Source organism: Ranitomeya variabilis, chromosome 4 (genome assembly GCF_051348905.1).
Source record: "Ranitomeya variabilis isolate aRanVar5 chromosome 4, aRanVar5.hap1, whole genome shotgun sequence".
NCBI classification, from domain to species: domain Eukaryota; kingdom Metazoa; phylum Chordata; class Amphibia; order Anura; family Dendrobatidae; genus Ranitomeya; species Ranitomeya variabilis.
Genome location: NC_135235.1, coordinates 533,491,849 through 533,509,661, shown reverse-complemented (window position 1 = coordinate 533,509,661; position 17,813 = coordinate 533,491,849). Strand labels below are relative to the sequence as shown.

Below are 17,813 nucleotides of genomic sequence, written 5' to 3'. Positions count from 1 at the left end.
ACCATATCCTGTGTTCCAGAAGTCTGATCTGCATCCCAGTCAGATTCCGACTGAGCGGTTACATCAGACCCGACGTACGTCTGCGAGGAGGGGGAACGGGCAGATAGGGGTATCCCGGTGTGAATCTGGTGAACTGGAAGATCTGGACAGAATCCTCTTTCTGTATCTTTTTTTCAAGTCTGCCTCTGTGGAGGTCTTAGTTGGGTGCGAGCGAATCGCCGTGAGAGGCGTTCGTGGCATTAGACAGAAGCGGGATACGTTCAAGTGCCTGGACCAGGGACTGAGACACTTTAGTCAAGTCAGACACTGATTGAGACATTGCAACGGCCCACTCCGGGGGAGGGGAGGTGCACTCATCCGGAGACCTAGGAGCTTCCTGAGGGACGGACATGATGGGAGGAACGCAGGATGGGCAGAAGGGAGATGGCTGACCTGAAGCCCACTTTTTCTTACAGTGAGCGCAGGCGTAATGGATGACCGTAGTGGTATAGCCGGGTGCGGGGTTGGACATAGGTAGAGGTAGAACCACGTGCAGCAGGTGCGGAGACGATACTGCAGGGAGGAGTAGAGCCAGAGAGAGAAGCAGCGCAAGCCTACCTAAACCCAGCGGCAGTTGCGGGAATCTGTGTCCCCCAGGGATCCTTGTGCCCCACGCGATGCGATGGAGACCCAGCAGGAGGAGGAAGTCGGCCTGTGTCAGCGCGGGAAGAACACACCGGAAGTGGGCGTGGCCAGGCACCGAAGGGAGAGAGAAACTCCCAAGAGAAGACGCCCCCCGTCAGCGCTGGACCCCGGGGAAGGCGTGCCCGCGGGGACGTAGGGCAGGACAAAGACGCAGGGGGAGTGGCAAGCTGGATGCCAAACAAGCCGCCGAAGAAGGAAGAACGGCGCGCGCCCGTAAAATGGGCGCGAATTTTTTAAAACGGAGAAGGGATAATGAAAGATGCCTGCCACGCTAGTGGCCGAAAGGATAACAACGGCGCTGACTGGTGTACGCAGGTTACCAGGTGCCGCCGTCCTGTGCTCCCCACTAAATGACACCGCAAAGCAGAGGTGAGGTGAATAGGTCGATGGGGGGGATGGTACGTGTTGATTGAAGAGCCCCCTACCTGAGGACGAGGAACGCGTCAGGAGCCCTTGTATCGTGGAAAGGGTCCTGGGAATGAAGTCCTCCTTCCCGCGCCATTACAACCGGCGCAGAAGACGGCGTCAACCCCTAAACGGGGGAGAAGGTCACTGGAGGTGACCACCGTCTTCCTCTCAGCCCGCTCCAAGGAGAGGGATGTGGGGGGGGGGGGGGCAAGGACTTCAAGGCAAGGATAGCGAAACATGAACACCCCAGGGTGACATGAGTCGAAGTCCTGCCAAGCGGATCCGAGAGGGTGCGATGTGGGAGATGCCACACTGCTCTCTGTTGCTTACTATGGGGAATCGGGGTGAGAAGAACTGCACCCTGTAACCCCAAAAGAAGGATCTGAAATAAAAATGGGAAAAGATTAATACACACACACACACACACACACACACACACACACACACACACACACACACACACACACACACACACCCCCACCCCCACCCCCTGAAAGAAAAAACAAATGCGGATCTGGTGTTAGATCCAGGTCCGCCTCCTACAGATACTAAGCAAAAACTAAGTTGCCTGGTGCCTGTCGGTGGGTGTATACTGCTGGGGAGGAGCTATTCTTTATTTGCATAGTGTCAGCCTCCTAGCGACAGCATACACTCATGGCTACCTGTGTCCCCCAATGAAGTGAGAAAGAAATAAATTTTACACTTAGTGCCCCTAGTGATTATTGGTCTCGCCTTTAGCAATTATTTCGGTTTACTTTACTTTTTCAATTGTTCTAATAAATTATGAACCCTAAGGATAGTGATCGTTTGTAGTACACAGTGAGCCTCATACATACTGCCCCACAAGTGTAGAGCATATACCATTTAGCTTTTAATTAGCCTGGCTGAGTAATTCTTTATTCTTTGCAGCAAATGTGAAATATGTGTTGGATTCAGATGATGACAAGAATAAGGCACTTGATGACAGTGATATTGAGAGTGATGATCAGTTTGCCCCCAATGTGGTTTCAGACGATGAGTCCTTTGAGGTTTCCAAACCAGCTCGAAAGCCTAAAGCTCCTGCCCCAAAGTATGTACTGACCCACCATTCAGTGTTCTTGACAGTAAAACGCCTGTTTGCTTTGGACTGACGTATAGTTTTGACTAATTACCAGAATACTTGTTTTCTTTAAATAGGAAACTTAAGAAAGATCCTAGTCCAGACAAAGTTAAGGAAACTTTTCCTGACAACAAAGCACCTGAACCTCCTAAACCAGGTATTTACCAATGTCTCAATTCATACATTATTGTATGATCTGGGGTTACTGGGTGGATAGAGAGTGGTTTGTGCTGGATGCTCCTGATGTATTTGGCTGGTCTTTACAACTAAATATATATATATATTGCACACAAATTTTTTTCTTCTTTTTTTTTTTTCTTAGTGAAGTCAGTGGTAGTGGATAGTGATGATGAGGCAGTGAGTAAACCGTCAGTGAGCATCACTGCTCCAGCAGCAACCAAGAAGAAACTGCATCCTGCACCAGAGAAAGCTGCCCCAAAAAAACGTGTCAAAAAGGCAGAGTCCACAACAGCAAAGAAAGGTATGAAAGATCTTTATCTGTAATGAGTAATGCACTGTATTGTTCATCATTTCACTGGTTGAAGATGTCACACACAAGCTGACAAATGACTGGAGCTGTTAGTTCTGCACTATATATATATATATATATATATATATATATATATATATATATATATATATATATATATATATATATATATATATATATATATATATATCTTAAATTGACTGACTTTACATATCATCCTATGTAAAAATGTATGCAGCAGGAACTGCTTTTCAGCTGACGTATGCCAGATATGTAGTGTAACTGGCATCTGCTTGTTGCAGCCGCGTGCAGAGCTTTCTCCGATTGACTGTGGCATTTAAGTTATTGAACTACAGCAAACTGTAACGGCAACGTTTAAATGGCTTAATCGCTGCAATTTGTCTCCTCTTTCCAATAATGTAGTATTGCTTACTGTACATTCTGCAATCGATCGCCAGTTCAATAAATGTGTGTGTGTATACATGTACGTATGTGTGTATGTATGTATATGTATGTATATGTATGTGTGTGTGTGTGTGTGTGTGTGTGTATATATGTATATGTATGTGTGTGTGTGTATATATATTTATGTATATGTGTGTGTATACACTCACCGGCCACTTTATTAGGTACACCATGCTAGTAACGGGTTGGACCCCCTTTTGCCTTCAGAACTGCCTCAATTCTTCGTGGCATAGATTCAACAAGGTGCTGGAAGCATTCCTCAGAGATTTTGGTCCATATTGACATGATGGCATCACACAGTTGCCGCAGATTTGTCGGCTGCACATCCCAAAGATGCTCCATACAAGGCAGGATGGATCCATGCTTTCATGTTTACGCCAAATTCTGACCCTACCATCCGAATGTCGCAGCAGAAATCAAGACTCATCAGACCAAGCAACGTTTTTCCAATCTTCTACTGTCCAATTTCGATGAGCTTGTACAAATTGTAGCCTCAGTTTCCTGTTCTTAGCTGAAAGGAATGGTACCCGGTGTGGTCTTCTGCTGCTGTAGCCCATCTGCCTCAAAGTTCGACGCACTGTGCGTTCAGAGATGCTCTTAGGCCTACCTTGGTTGTAACGGGTGGCGATTTGAGTCACTGTTGCCTTTCTATCAGCTCGAACCAGTCTGCCCATTCTCCTCTGACCTGTGGCATCAACAAGGCATTTCCGCCCACAGAACTGCCGCTCACTGGATTTTTTTTCTTTTTCGGACCATTCTCTGTAAACCCTAGAGATGGTTGTGCGTGAAAATCCCAGTAGATCAGCAGTTTCTGAAATACTCAGACCAGCCCTTCTGGCACCAACAACCATGCCACGTTCAAAGGCACTCAAATCACCTTTCTTCCCCATACTGATGCTCGGTTTGAACTGCAGGAGATTGTCTTGACCATGTCTACATGCCTAAATGCACTGAGTTGCCGCCATGTGATTGGCTGATTAGAAATTAAGTGTTAACAAGAAGTTCGACAGGTGTACCTAATAAAGTGGCCGGTGAGTGTATATGTATATACTATGTGTGTGTGTGTATATATAGATATATATGTGTGTGTGTATATGTGGGTATATGTATATATATATATATATATATATATATATATATATATATATATATATATATGTACAGTCATATGAAAAAGTTTGGGCACCCCTATTAATCTTAAGCTTAATGTTTCATAAAAATTGTTGTTGTTTTTTGCAACAGCTATTTCAGTTTCATATATCTAATAACTGTTGGACACAGTAATGTTTCTGCTTTGAAATGAGGTTTATTGTACTAACAAAATGTGCAATCTGCATTCAAACAAAATTTGGCAGGTGCATAAGTATTGGCACCCTTATCCATTTCTTGTTTTAAATACTCCTACCTACTTTTTACTGACTTACTAAAGCACTTTTTTTGGTTTTGTAACCTCATTGAGCTTTGAACTTCATAGCTAGGTATATGCAATCATGAGAAAAGCTACTTAAAGTGGCCACTTGCAAGTTGTTCTCCTGTTTGAATCTCCTCTGAAGAGTGGCATCATGGGCTCCTCAAAACAACTGTCAAATGATCTGAAAACAAAGATTATTCAACATAGTTGTTCAGGGGAAGGATACAAAAAGCTGTCTCAGAGAGTTAACCTGTCAATTTTCACTGTGAGGAACATAGTAAGGAAATGGAAGAACACAGCTACAGTTCTTGTTAAGGCCAGAAGTGGCAGGCCAAGAAAAATATCAGAAAGGCAGAGAAGAAGAATGGTGAGATCAGTCAAGGACAATCCTCAGACCATCTCCAGAGAGCTGCAGCATCAGCTTGCTGCAGATGGTGTCACACTACATCGGTCAACTATACAACGCACTGTGTTTTTTTGCCGCCATGCATAACACCTTTTTGTATTACCAAACAACTCAATTTTGGTTTCATGAGTCCACAGGACCTTCTTCCAAAAAGAAATTGGCTTCTCCAAATGTGCTTTTGCATACCTCAGCCGACTGTCTGTGGCGTGCTTGCAGAAACGGCTTCTTTCGCATCACTCTCCCATACAGCTTCTCCTTGTGCAAAGTGCGTTGTATAGTTGACCGATACACAGTGACACGATCTGCAGCAAGTTGATGCTGCAGATCTCTGGAGGGGGCCTGAGGATTGTCCTTGACTGATCTCACCATTCTTCTCTGCCTTTCTGATGTTTTTCTTGGCCTGCCACTTCTGGCCTTAACAAGAACTGTACCTGTGTTCTTCCATTTCCTTACTATGTTCCTCACAGTGGAAATTGACAGGTTAAACCTCTGAGACAGCTTTTTGTATCATTCCCCTGAACAACTATGTTGAATAATCTTTGTTTTCAGATCATTTGATAGTTGTTTTGAGGAGCCCATGATGCCACTCTTCGGAGGAGATTCAAACAGGAGAACAACTTGCAAGTGGCCACTTTAAGTAGCTTTTCTCATGATTGCATACACCTAGCTATGAAGTTCAAAGCTCAATGAGGTTACAAAACAAAAAAAAAAGCTTTAGGAAGTCAGTAAAAAGTAGGTAGGAGTATTTAAAACAAGAAAATGATAAGGGTGCCCATACTTATGCACTTGTCAAATTTTGTTTGAATGCAGATTGCACATTTTCTGTAAGTACAATAAACCTCATTTCAAGGCAGAAACATTACTGTGTCCAACAGTTATTAGATATATGAAACTGAAATGGCTGTTGCAAAAAAAAAAACATTTTTATAAAACATTTAAGCTTAAGATTAATAGGGGTGCCCAAACTTTTTCATATGACTGTGTATGTATGTATGTATGTATATATGTGTGTGTGTGTATATATATGTATGTATGTGTATATATATATATATATATATATATATATATATATATATATATATATATATATATATATATATATATATATATATTTATATATAATATTTATATATATATTTATTTATTTATTTATATATATATATATTTATTTATTTATTTATTTTCTCCTACTACATTCCATCTATACTATGGACACATTTAGTTTGATCTCCCTACACATCCACACGCGAGGGGTTCAAGTAGAGTGTCTTCTTAATTTCTAGGGCTGCTGTTCTGGTGTTTTCTGCGTTACATTTATTCACTACAACAGTGTCCAGTACATGAGAGAGTGCTGGGGTAAAGTGGATGGCTGAATTACATGGGTTGTGCACACTGCTGACTTACTGCAGAGCACAAAGACTGATGGGAAATATAACCAAAGAAAATGTAGAGACAAGCAAAATCCTCCAGAGTGGATTCTCATAGAAAATAATTTTCTTAAAGTACAAAATTTGAATTAAAAATTGGAAATGCACCTCAACCACAAAAATGATGAGAAAAAGAGCAAACACTGTACATGATAATGATATGGTACATAAAGTGCAACAATACAAATTATGCAGAATAGCGAACATCAAGTAATAATCTGACAGACAGTTTAAAGAGAAAAATTTGACAATATAAATGGAGTAAAGGTGAGTATAATATCATCAATATTAGTCATAGAAATAATATGGCCGTTCAAGAATATGGTGTGAAGATTAGGTAAAGTGCATAGTGCAGACAATTTTCAATTAAATATATAGAGAGAGATAAATCAATCAATCCAGTATCTAATTGCATATAAAATCTGTCTGTATTTCATCTGAAGGCTAAGAATATAAAGAAAAAATTCTTATTTTGATTATTGAAGCAGTGTAGTAGGATCAATGAGATCCAAAGCCTTCAAAGGAAAAAACAGAGCATAATGTGCACACCATGACCTGAAATGGTTAAATAGACCGCAGTAGCAGCAACTGAAAGTATCAAAGGTATTCAAGATACAACCTGTCTGAAGTCACGTACCAGTGTACCCCTTAACGAGCGTTTTGAAATTCAATCTTCCTCAGAAGGGGTGCATGTGACATGCACCCCTTCTGAGGAAGATCGAATATCGAAACAGCCCCCTACAAATATTTGGGTAATAGATGGAGGTATGTAGCCTTTACTCAAGGAAACCAGCAAACTATAAAAGGGGCTTCCTAGACCAGACCAATATCCATGCTTGCACTATATTCGCATTGCTTTTATCTCTTGTTATAAACATAATGGTCTCTGTCCAGAAAAACAGCCATCCATCATGGAAGCATTGTCTAAGCCAAAGACGTCCAAATCGACTGCTGCTACCAAGCATGTAGATTCTGATGATGAGGTGACAAAACCCAAGAAGACGGCAAAACCCCGCAAGAGGAAGAACTCAGATTCTGACTCTGGTTCAGATTTTGGCGTGAAACAAAAAACTAAACAATCCAAGGTAAGAACCAGTTGAATAGCACCCCAAATTTGATACTTTCCCTGAAGGATTATTGCATTCACTCCAATATTAGACGCCATGATGCTTTCTACTAGTCCTGGTAAAACTTGACTGTGACCTTTTAAACATGATCATGTATTTTTTTTTTTCCTCATTTAGAAATCAAAGGCAGTGGATGATGATAGCTTCAACTTGTCTGACTCTGAAAACGATGCCAGCATTGCACCAGCTCGTTCTCGAACAGCCCGTGCAAAGAAACCCATCACCTATATTGAGGATTCTGATGATGACCTATTCTAAACTTTATACACGTTTTCTAACCCAGTAGATGGCAGCTATAAACTTTACAATAGAACTGCACAAGGGAAGATTTTATCAGACTCAAGACCTTCTGCTAATGTGGCATTTGTGTATCTTAAAATCTAAATATAGTTTTAAGCTTGTTGGATTTTAGGCACTGCCAAGTTATTTATTACCCACCCGCTCCTTTAGAATGACTCGAAAGTCACTGTGGGTGTTCGTATTGCTTGCAGCTTTTGTTGACATTTTTTTTTCTTTGTGGGTACCTGGTTTTTACTTTGATACTGTAAAGTTACATAGATTTTATGAATTGAGAAGGTGAAGTTTTAACTTTGCCCTAATGTTCTTCCCTTGCCCTTTACAGTTATGAGGCTTCTTTAATCCTTGTGACTTGACCCACTGGTAGTTTATACCTTACTCATTTAGTAAATGCCATGTTTAATGCTCTCTGACTTGCTAATCCATGTTTTCCTCATCTAATGTACAGGCACTTGCAAATATTTCAATGTTGTTTGTGTTTTGTCAGTGTATTTGTCAAGTTTTAATTGCAGTTTGTAATAAAGACCTACAAAAAAAAACTGTTCCCATGTAAAAAACAGAATCTAAAAAACACTTTGTAAAACATAGGGCACACAGGCGCTTGATTTCAATGGTGTGTTCTATACTTAGTCAGTTTTCCGGCTCATATCTTTCAAGTGATTCAGTTCCATTATATTTGGTTTAGTTATTGTTGGGTAGTCCTCTCCTTCATTGCCATTTTTAACTCCTTCACCTCCCAAGCCTGTTTCTCACCTTCATGACCAGGCCAAATTTTACAATTCTGACTAGTGTCACTTTGAGGTATTAACTCTGGAACATTTTCTTATGACATATTGTACTTCACGATAGTGGTAAAATTTGTTCGATAAGGCTGCTTTCACACATCAGTTTTGTGCCGTCAGGTAAAATCCGGCGAATTTTGAAAAAAAATGGATCCGGCAAAAGTTGCCGCCGGATCAATTTTTTTCTCATAGACTTGTATTAGCGACGGATAGCCTCACATTTCATTCGTTTTTCGTCACCTTATCAGTCAAATTGTTTTTCCTGCGGCCGGAGAAAACGGACATAGTATTGTTTTTTGTGTCAGTCGAAAAAAACAGACAGCAACGGATTTGGTGCCATCCGGCGTTTGCTAGAATGGAAGCCTATGGCGCCGGATCCGGCAAATTATGGAATCCAGCCACAGACTCTGTTTTTTTTTAAACTGAACATGCTCCGATTTTTTTTTTTTTTTTTTTTTTTTTAAAGGATATGTGCGTCTCTCACACTCACTCATATATCAGGCTAAAAAAATGGATCCGTCGCATCAGTTTTTCACAATTTGCGACGGATCCGGTTATTTCAAAATTCGCCGGATTGAGCCTGACTGCAAAAATCTGATGTGTGAAAGCAGCTTAAGACTTGCATTTATTGGTGAAAATGTAACAAGTTTTCAAACCTTTTAATTTTTATGCCCTTTAAACTAGAGTTATGTCACACAAAATAGTTAATAAATAACATTTCCCACATGTCTACGTTACATCACCATAATTTTTTTTTTATCAGGAAGTTAGAATGGTTAAAAGTTGACAAGCGATTTCCTTATTTTTCAAACACTATATACAAAACCAGTTTTTCCCAGGATCCCCCTCAGGACAGCATGTCAGGAGGTAGTCCTACTCATTCTCTAGGGACAGGAAATACATGAGATTAAAAGCCCACCTCTGCCTCACCCTCAGTGTTTGTCCTGTCCCTAGCAGGACGGAGCACAGAGAGGAAGGAGTTCAGGAACATAGACTTAACCTTTGAGCTCAAGGGGATTGGTGGGGACTTGAGCTCTTTCCATCCCACTGTCAAGAGGGTCCAGACTGATGCCGCAGTGGGTAGAGCAGGACAGAGCTCCTGACTTCTGCCGCTTCCCTCGGCGGAGGGCTCTCATTGCCATGCTGCAGCAGCCAGCCGAACTGTCGAGTTGCTCGTATTGTCGTGTGCTCCAGCGTTGGAACGCATTTCAGGTTTAGCAGCCTGCATGGTGGCATCGGGCAGGCCATCTGGAGATCCTGCTGGCCTCGAAGGGGGTGGAGTGCTTCTAGGTCCATATCCCAAATATGGAGTCACATGAGCAGCAGATGTGGCAGCAGCACCAGATGAAGAAAAAGAAAGAAATGAGGGCACTCACCGTCCACAGCCTTTTCAGTCCTTTATTGTGGCTTAAAACATGTTTATCGCAAGGTCTTACAGGAAAACGACAGGTGTCATGAGACGACGGACCGTTTCGCGCTTGTGCGCTTCTACAGGACCTCATTTCTTTCTTTTTCTACATGTTATGGACTGTTTTTCAAGTATGGAGCACCCCGTCCTGTAGCCCGAGCGGCACACACGCAAAAAGCAGCGTTGAAACCCAGTTATCCTGACCTAGTAAGCTGTACGTGCGAACCTTTCTTTCTCTTTTTTCTTGTTTTGTTATACCAGATGAAGAAGCCCCACATAAAGGTTACCCAGCAATGATCACATAGTGTCGTAGTGGTGTCTTGAGAGGCAGTCAGAAGAGTGGACTGGATGATTCTCCAGCCCGTAAGGAGGATCCTTCGGCTGAGAGAGGCCCTCCGAGGATTACGGTACCATTCTTTTACAAGTCACTGGTAAGTGATCTTCAAGAAAGATCGCTTGGTGATGTAGCTCTCCCGTTTTCTCTCCATATTTTATTGGAAGAAGTGTACGTCTAAGGCCAAACACAGGGAGTTTGCGGAGTTCCGCTACCAGACAACTATGTGAAAAATCTAGCCTTGCATCCAGCAGATGGTGGCGGAGGAGACTCAGACTTTGCTTCCATGTTGAGGGAGATGGTTAGAGCAGGGGGTTCAGTAAGATCTCTTTCCCAAGAGATATCTTTTAAAGAGAGAAGACCCAGGTCTCTGGTGTCAATGTCTGAGAGTGACTCAGGAGAGATGGTTTCAGATTCATCCCCTTCCGCTTGACCAAGTGGACCAGCTAGTAAAGGCGGTTAATAGCACAATGGGTATTGTAGAGCACTGTCTGGAAAAGTCCATGTAGGATGTAATGTTCAGGCGTTTGGATCACAAGGTTTGTAGATCCTTCCCACTTACTGTAATGTTAAGATCAGTGCACTGATTGCTCACGAATGGAAGAAGCCTGAGAGGAAAGGATCTCTGCCTCCGGCCTTCAAAAGGAAATACCCTTTTGAGGACACAGCATCTTCCTCTTGGGATAAGGCCCCAAAGCTGGACATAGCGATTGCTGAAGCATCCAGGAAAGTCTCATTGCCGTTTGAGGACATAAGGAGTTTAAAGGACTCGTTGGACAGAAAGGCAGAGGTCTTTCTAAAGGGCGCCTGGGAAACGTCAGCAGGGCTCCTTAGACCAGCAGTGGCGGCCACCTTCACAGTTAATCCATCGTTAATGGTCTGGTTAGACCGGTTGGAGGAAAAAGCTACAAGAGACAGTATCCTGTCCTCCCTTCCCATGATTCAGGGGGCGGCTTTTCTATCCGACGCTTCGGTGGACTTAGTGTCACTGGCAACAAGAACTGCGGTCCTTTCTAATGCTGCACGCCAGGGCCCTGTAGCTACAGTGCTGGCCAGGGGGATATTCAAGCAAGGTCTAAGTTGTGCAGTATTCCTTGTGACGGAGGACACATGTTTGAGCCAGTATTGGATGAGCTCTTGGAGAAGGCAGGGGACAGCAATGAGCGGTTCCCTAGCTTGGCGGGTCCTTCATATAGGTGGGACATTTGGTAGGAGGTTTGTCCAGCTGTAGAAGATCATCTAGAGACAAAACTAGATGGGATAGCAAAAAGAAAGGTAGAAGCTGTATGTTCGGTTTCTCCCGAGATCACAGGAAACTGCCCAAATGACTGCCTGCCCAGGTGGGGGAGAGGCTTCCGACTTTTTTCCCGGCCTAGTCAAAAGTTTCGGACAGTGCATGGATACATGGTGTCATCAGCACAGGTCTTAAGTTTGAGTTCCTGAAAATACCTCATGACAAGTTTATGTTGACTCCCACTCGTTCTTCACCAGCAGAACAACAGGCGTTGGAGTCGGAGGTCCAGGAGCTACGACAGAAAGCAGTCCTGATAGACGTTCCTACATCAGAAAGAGGTAAGGGGTTCAATTCCCCCCTCTTCCTGATTAAGAAACTGAACGGTTCCTTTCGGACCATTATTAACCTGAGGGGTATGAATACATTCTTATTGGTCCGATCCTTTAAAATTGAGTCAGTGAGATCAGCAATAAAATTGCTCTTTAAAGATTGCTTCATGGTAGTATTAGATCTCAAAGACGCCTACTATCAAATTCTGATACATGCAGTGTTCCAGCAGTATCTTAGAGTGGCAGTATCCTTGGGAGGTGTGTGAAATCATTTCCAGTTTAGAGCCCTTCCGTTTAGCCTCGCCATTGCTCCTTGGGTATTTACTAAAGTAGTCGCAGAGGTGATGGCTTATCTTCATGAGCAGGCCACCCTGGTAGTCCCCTATCTGGACGACTATCTGATTGTGGGCCGTTCACATGAGGGTGGCTCATTAATTTCATCCTGGACTCCGAGGTCCAGGAATGTTGACTGCCAGAGTCCCCCTCTACCATACAGTCCCTACGTTGGTGGTTAAACTTGCCAAACCTTTGTAAAGGGGTTCCCTGGGTAAACCGGATCTCCAGAATTGTTACTGTGGATGCTAGCCCGAGGTTGGGGGGCACATATGGGGGGGGGGGGGGGGGGGGAGATGTGGGTCCAGGGGGTGTGGTCACATCTAGGAGCAGGATGCGTCAACTAACCTGAAAGAGCTGTTAGCTGTGGAGCGGGCATTAAGAGAGCTCCTTATATCCCTGCAGGGTCGACATGTCAGAGTGTTCTTAGACAAGCAGGTAACTGTGGCCTATATTAACCACCAGGGGGGTACTCGATGCAGGTCGTTGATGGAGGTGACAGATCGTATTTTTCAGATGGCTGAAACTCATCTGCTGTCATTAACATCCCTACACATAAAAGGGAAGGAGAACGCCAGAGCGCTTTTTTTTTTTTTTTTTTTTTTTTAAGCTGCTACAAGCTCAGGCAGGGGAAAGGGTCTTAAATCAGACTATCTTCTACCAGATTGTGCAGATGTGGGGGTTCCCGGACTTAGACCTGTTCGCCAACAAGGGGAACAGGAAGGTACTGCGGTTTTGTTCTTTAAACCCCAGAGAAAACCCACATGCGGTGGATGCCCTCCTGATTCCGTTAGTTCTAATGAAGATACGGGAAGACAGGGCATCTGTAAATCTGATAGCTCCATTCTGGCCCAGAAGACTTAGATTTCACTGGCAAAGATGTCTGTCACCAACCCATGGGTTCTTCCAGAGCGCCCAGATCTCCTCACAGGGACCGATCTTCCATCGACAAGTCTCCAACCTACATCTGACGGCATGGAGTTTGAGAGGGCACTGCTGAGGGAGAAAGGGTTTTCTTGGGGCTTGTTAGATACTTTACTAAAAAGTTGGAAAGCTTCCACAACTGCGATTTACGCCAGAACCTGGAGAAAGTTCCTGTCAGTCTCAGGGGCGGAGATTGGGGGAAAAAAGTCAAAATAAACCAGGTGTTGGAGTTCCTACAGAGGGGCTTGGAGATGGGTCGGGCCACAAGCACCATTAAAGTCCAGGTGTCGGCATTAGCAGCCCTGTATCATTGTGATATAGCAGGCAATTACTGGGTATCCAGGTTTATTAGAGCAGGGGCTAGGTCTAGGCCCATCCTTAAGCAGAGCTTGGTACAGTGAGAGTTGAACCTGGTACTGGCAGCGTTGACCGAGACCTCATTCGAACCTATTGAGCAAGCCCCGATAAAATTCTATCGCTGAAGACAGCCCTTTTAGTTGCGTTGACATCGGCTTGGAGGGTTAGCTATATGCAGGCCCTATCTAGGCAGCCTGCATATACCCAGTTTAGGGACGAAAGGGTTGTTTTGAGACCGGATCCCCTGTATCTGCCAAATGTCGCTTCCAAATTCCACAGACTTCAGGAAATAGTCCTTCCTTCTTTTTGCGATAACCCTGCCAATCAAAAAGAAAGGAAACTCCATTCGTTAGATGTTAGAAGGTGTCTCCTTATATTTCAGTAACCGATCCGTGGAAGAAGGAAAATTCTTTATTTCTGTCCTTTCAGGGGGTGAGGAAAGGGCTTAGTCTCCAAAACTACCTTAGCCAGGTGGATTATGGAGGCAATTTCTTTAGCATACACAGCAAGTGGCACTGCAGTTCCGAAGGGCTTGAAGGCGCAGGAGAACAGTGTTGGATGGGTTCCGGAAGTGACGTGGGGATGTGGGCGGAGCCTGGCGGTGACGAGCCAAAAGTTGGGAGTGGTCTGCAGTGGCCCGGTCCGCAGGGGCGCAGCATCCCGCAATGCGTGCCCAGTCGCCGACCCAGAGCCGCTCTGGTGGGTGGGGGCACCTAGCGGAACGCCTGCCTCCCCGCACCAGAGGACCAGCACCCGGAGCGCATGCCGAAGAGAGGGAGTCAGCCGGCGGCATGGACGAGGAGCACGGCCCCCCAGTGCTGGTGACAGACCGAGGTGTGCCAGCGCACGGGGACACCATAGGTGAGGAGACGCAGGGGCCCTGGGACGTGAGGGAATCGATCGGCGGGGAGGACACAGAGGGGAGAGGTCTGGAGGGGCGAGAGAGAACCATGGCCCGGGGGAGGAAGGCGACACCGGAGGCACGGTAGAATGTATGGATAGAGGGCACAGGGAGGTGAGCGCCGAGGCAGTAATAAGGGCTTGAAGCCACTGCTCACCTTTCTGTGCTACTCTCTGGCGCAGGGCCTCCACCAGGGAATCTGACATGGTTGCAGGGGGTTCCGGGGTCCTCAGGAGACAATAGCTTCAAGGGGTCAGCTGGGGGGAAAGGAAGTCACTGACCCGGCAACTGAATTTAACCCCTGTAGGTGTGGCCAGACACCCCTTCCCCTTTAATTCCATTGGTCAGCGGGTGTCCCATTTTGTGCATCACGTGGGGGAAGGGGGTTTGGGCAGTGAACAGTATTTCCATCTACCCATATGGGCTCCGCAGTCAGAGGCACGTTCCTTATTTAGTACGATGCCTGCCATTATTGCGGAAGCAAAGTACTCTTTCCTCCTCTATCATCCAAAATGATCTTGTCTAGCTTTACTCCAAAGAGCCGGGAGCCCTGGAAGGGGAAACTGGTGAGAGACTTCTTGGATGCCGAATCTGCGTTCCATAACTTCAGCCAGGAGACCCTGCGAATCATGATGATATTGCTAGCCACAAGGGCTGTGCAAGTGGCTGCGTCTAGAGAAGCCTACAGAAGGTACTTTTATACTTTCTCCGTGGTTGGTGAAAACCCAAGGAGAGCTCTTCATCTTCCTGAAGAAAATGATCTGCTCCAAGGGTACGAGGCTACGTTAGAAGTTTGATTAACTGCAAAAATCAAATTATCCACTATATCCCATAGCTTCGAGATCTGTTCGGAATCCAAATTAGAATCTGACTCTTGAACCGCCGGTGTGTAGGAGGAAGGAGAGTAAGAGGGATGCAATCCTGGAGAATGTTGAGGTCGATGGAGACCTGAAAGATGAGCTGGTGCACGTTCGCTTTTTGGATCTTTTGCGTGATTTGCCATGCTGATGTAAGAGGGTGGTGCTGTTATGGACAATAAGGAACACGCTGTCACTTTAAGAGACTGCACCCACTTGTCTGGTGTGATGGAATGTTCTGCTTCTCCCCTGCAATAGACTGTGTGAATGAGCTTGACTGTGCAGACGGTGGGGGTGGAGCCTGAACAGTGTGTGTGAGCTGAAGCTGCTGCAGAGAGAACTTAGTGCTGTTTTCTGCAAGAGAGAACCCACAGCCTGTAACGGAGTGGACTTGTGAAATTTGACAGACTCTTCCGGGTGCAGCGAGAGTGGCTGTCCTGTGTGAGTTTGAGAAGCTAGGAAGATACAGAGAAAGGGATTTACAGTTTCCAGGAGCACCTCCAGGATCCAGAAGCAAGGAAAAGACCACGTTTCACGGAGCTGGCAGAAAGCCGTGCGCACCACCGTACTAGACTCTTGGGGGCCCCCCGGGACTGGATCTGAGTCCCCAACATCACTGAGTTTTTTCCTGTTTTGTGCACATGTTAGGGCCTAGTGTAGGCTTCAATAGTCAGTACACGGTAGCTGTGTGGCCTGCTTAGTAAGGGCCAGGGAGGTTATACGTAGAGTAGCATCATTATTTGTTTATTGTTTGCATTTACTTGTGTGACGTATGCTGATTCTGTAATAGTTGGAGCACCGTGCTATTTTACAGACATGCTAAAGAATATAACTCTTGTAAATTATGTTTTGCCATTGCATATCCCTGTTTGCATCTTCCTCATCCACTTCATTCCTTGCCTTCCAATAAATCTACCCTTTGTTGTACGCACCTCATCTTGTGTATGGTAGTCTTCCTGCACCGTGGTGGTCCCCCGGCCATCGTTTCACTGAAGTTGAGAAATCACAGAGTCCAGCTAACTCTGGGAAGCAAATGAGACTCCTGAAGTTGTAGTGGGATTGAGCCGTCATTCTATGACCGAAACTGAGGCCTGTGACACTTTGGTTAGGTCGGTGACTGATTGGGAGAGAGCTGCGGCCTAGTCAGGGAAAGGGGAGTTATCTTGTGGGGGGGCTCCTTATGTGATGGCGTGCTGGGTGGATTGTAATGTGAGCATAGGGTTGAGGTTTGTGGAGGACAATGGCCAGAGGATGGGAGAAAGACTCCCTGATGTTAGATGTAGAGAAGGAGAGATGTGCCAGAGGGTGAGAATTGCTGGGGATAGAAGAGCTGCCCCCCAGGTGACCGAATTTCCCAGCTTCAGGAACCTATGACCCTGGAGACTGTGGTTCAGCGGTCCAGAGCGGAGAGCTGCTGAGTCTGCAGCGTTTCTGGAGGAGGTGGCGTAAAAAACGTGTGTGTGTGTGTTTGTTTGTTCCAATGCAACCCAATAATAGAAGCCTCCTGATTGGCTGAGGGGTGCGGGAAAGCTGGCTTGTGTCATTGACCTTGCTGCCAGGGGCATGTTTTGGCAACATTTGCTTTTATATCTTGTTATGAATACAGTTGGCTCTGTCGAGACAAACAGCCATCCATCATGGAAGCACTGTCTAAGCCAAAGCCATCCAAATTAACTGCTGATAGATTCTGATGTATATTGCGATGTTGAAGTGCCACCACGCAAGAGTGTGAACTCTGACGCTGGTTCAGATTTGCCATGAGATGACTCACAAACTGGAATAATTGTTAGTCCCAGCCTGCTATATCAAAGTAGCCAGAGTTTGGCCAGAGTGTACTGCATCCTGGAAATCAAAATTTACGCCACCTTTTGTAACATATTATGGCAGAAATGTACTCCAGTCCTCACTACAGTCTTAAAGGGAGTGGTCTGAAACTAATATTGATTTTGGTTCATTACAAAGTCCCTACCCTTCCCTCTAATCTAATTGCTTTTATTTATTTTCTTTTACAGATTTCCGTTTTGATGGTGCTTTGTTTGAGAATCCCTAGTGCATGCTGGGATACTCAAATGAGCCATCATCAGGGGTCAGGGCCTGCGGTCACTGCAAAAGCCTCTATCCCCACTCTGAAAAGAAACATCATCAGTGATGTCTGTTTCAGGGGCTGGGCTAGTCTGTGCTCTACTGCACATGCAGCGGTTGTCAATTGTGACATACAATTGGGAAAGTAAAGGTACCGTCACATTTAGCGACGCTGCAGCGATCTAGACAACGATGCCAATCGCTGCAGCGTCGCTGTGTGGTCGCTGGAGAGCTGTCACACAGACAGCTCTCCAGCGACCAATGATCCCGAAGTCCCCGGGTAACCAGGGTAAACATCGGGTTATTAAGCGCAGGGCCACGCTTAGTAACCCGATGTTTACCCTGGTTACCAGTGTAAATGTAAAAAAAAAACAAACACTACATACTTACATTCCGGTGTCTGTCGGGTCCCCCGGCGTTCAGCTTCCCTGCACTGTAAGCGCCGGCCGTAAAGCAGA

The 17,813-nt window shown here is 45.1% G+C and overlaps 1 protein-coding gene across 1 annotated transcript in view; it reads left to right on the top strand.

Moving 5' to 3' along the window:
• Positions 1–8,356, top strand: part of TOP2A (DNA topoisomerase II alpha) — a 59,798-nt gene extending 51,442 nt beyond the window's left edge. The window contains exons 31-35 of the mRNA XM_077252409.1: positions 2,002–2,161; positions 2,269–2,348; positions 2,514–2,672; positions 7,285–7,475; positions 7,635–8,356. Coding sequence (XP_077108524.1) covers positions 2,002–2,161; positions 2,269–2,348; positions 2,514–2,672; positions 7,285–7,475; positions 7,635–7,775 — 731 coding nt within the window. The 3' untranslated portion in view covers positions 7,776–8,356. The remainder of the gene's footprint in view (positions 1–2,001; positions 2,162–2,268; positions 2,349–2,513; positions 2,673–7,284; positions 7,476–7,634) is intronic.
• The last annotated feature ends 9,457 nt before the right edge of the window (positions 8,357–17,813 follow it).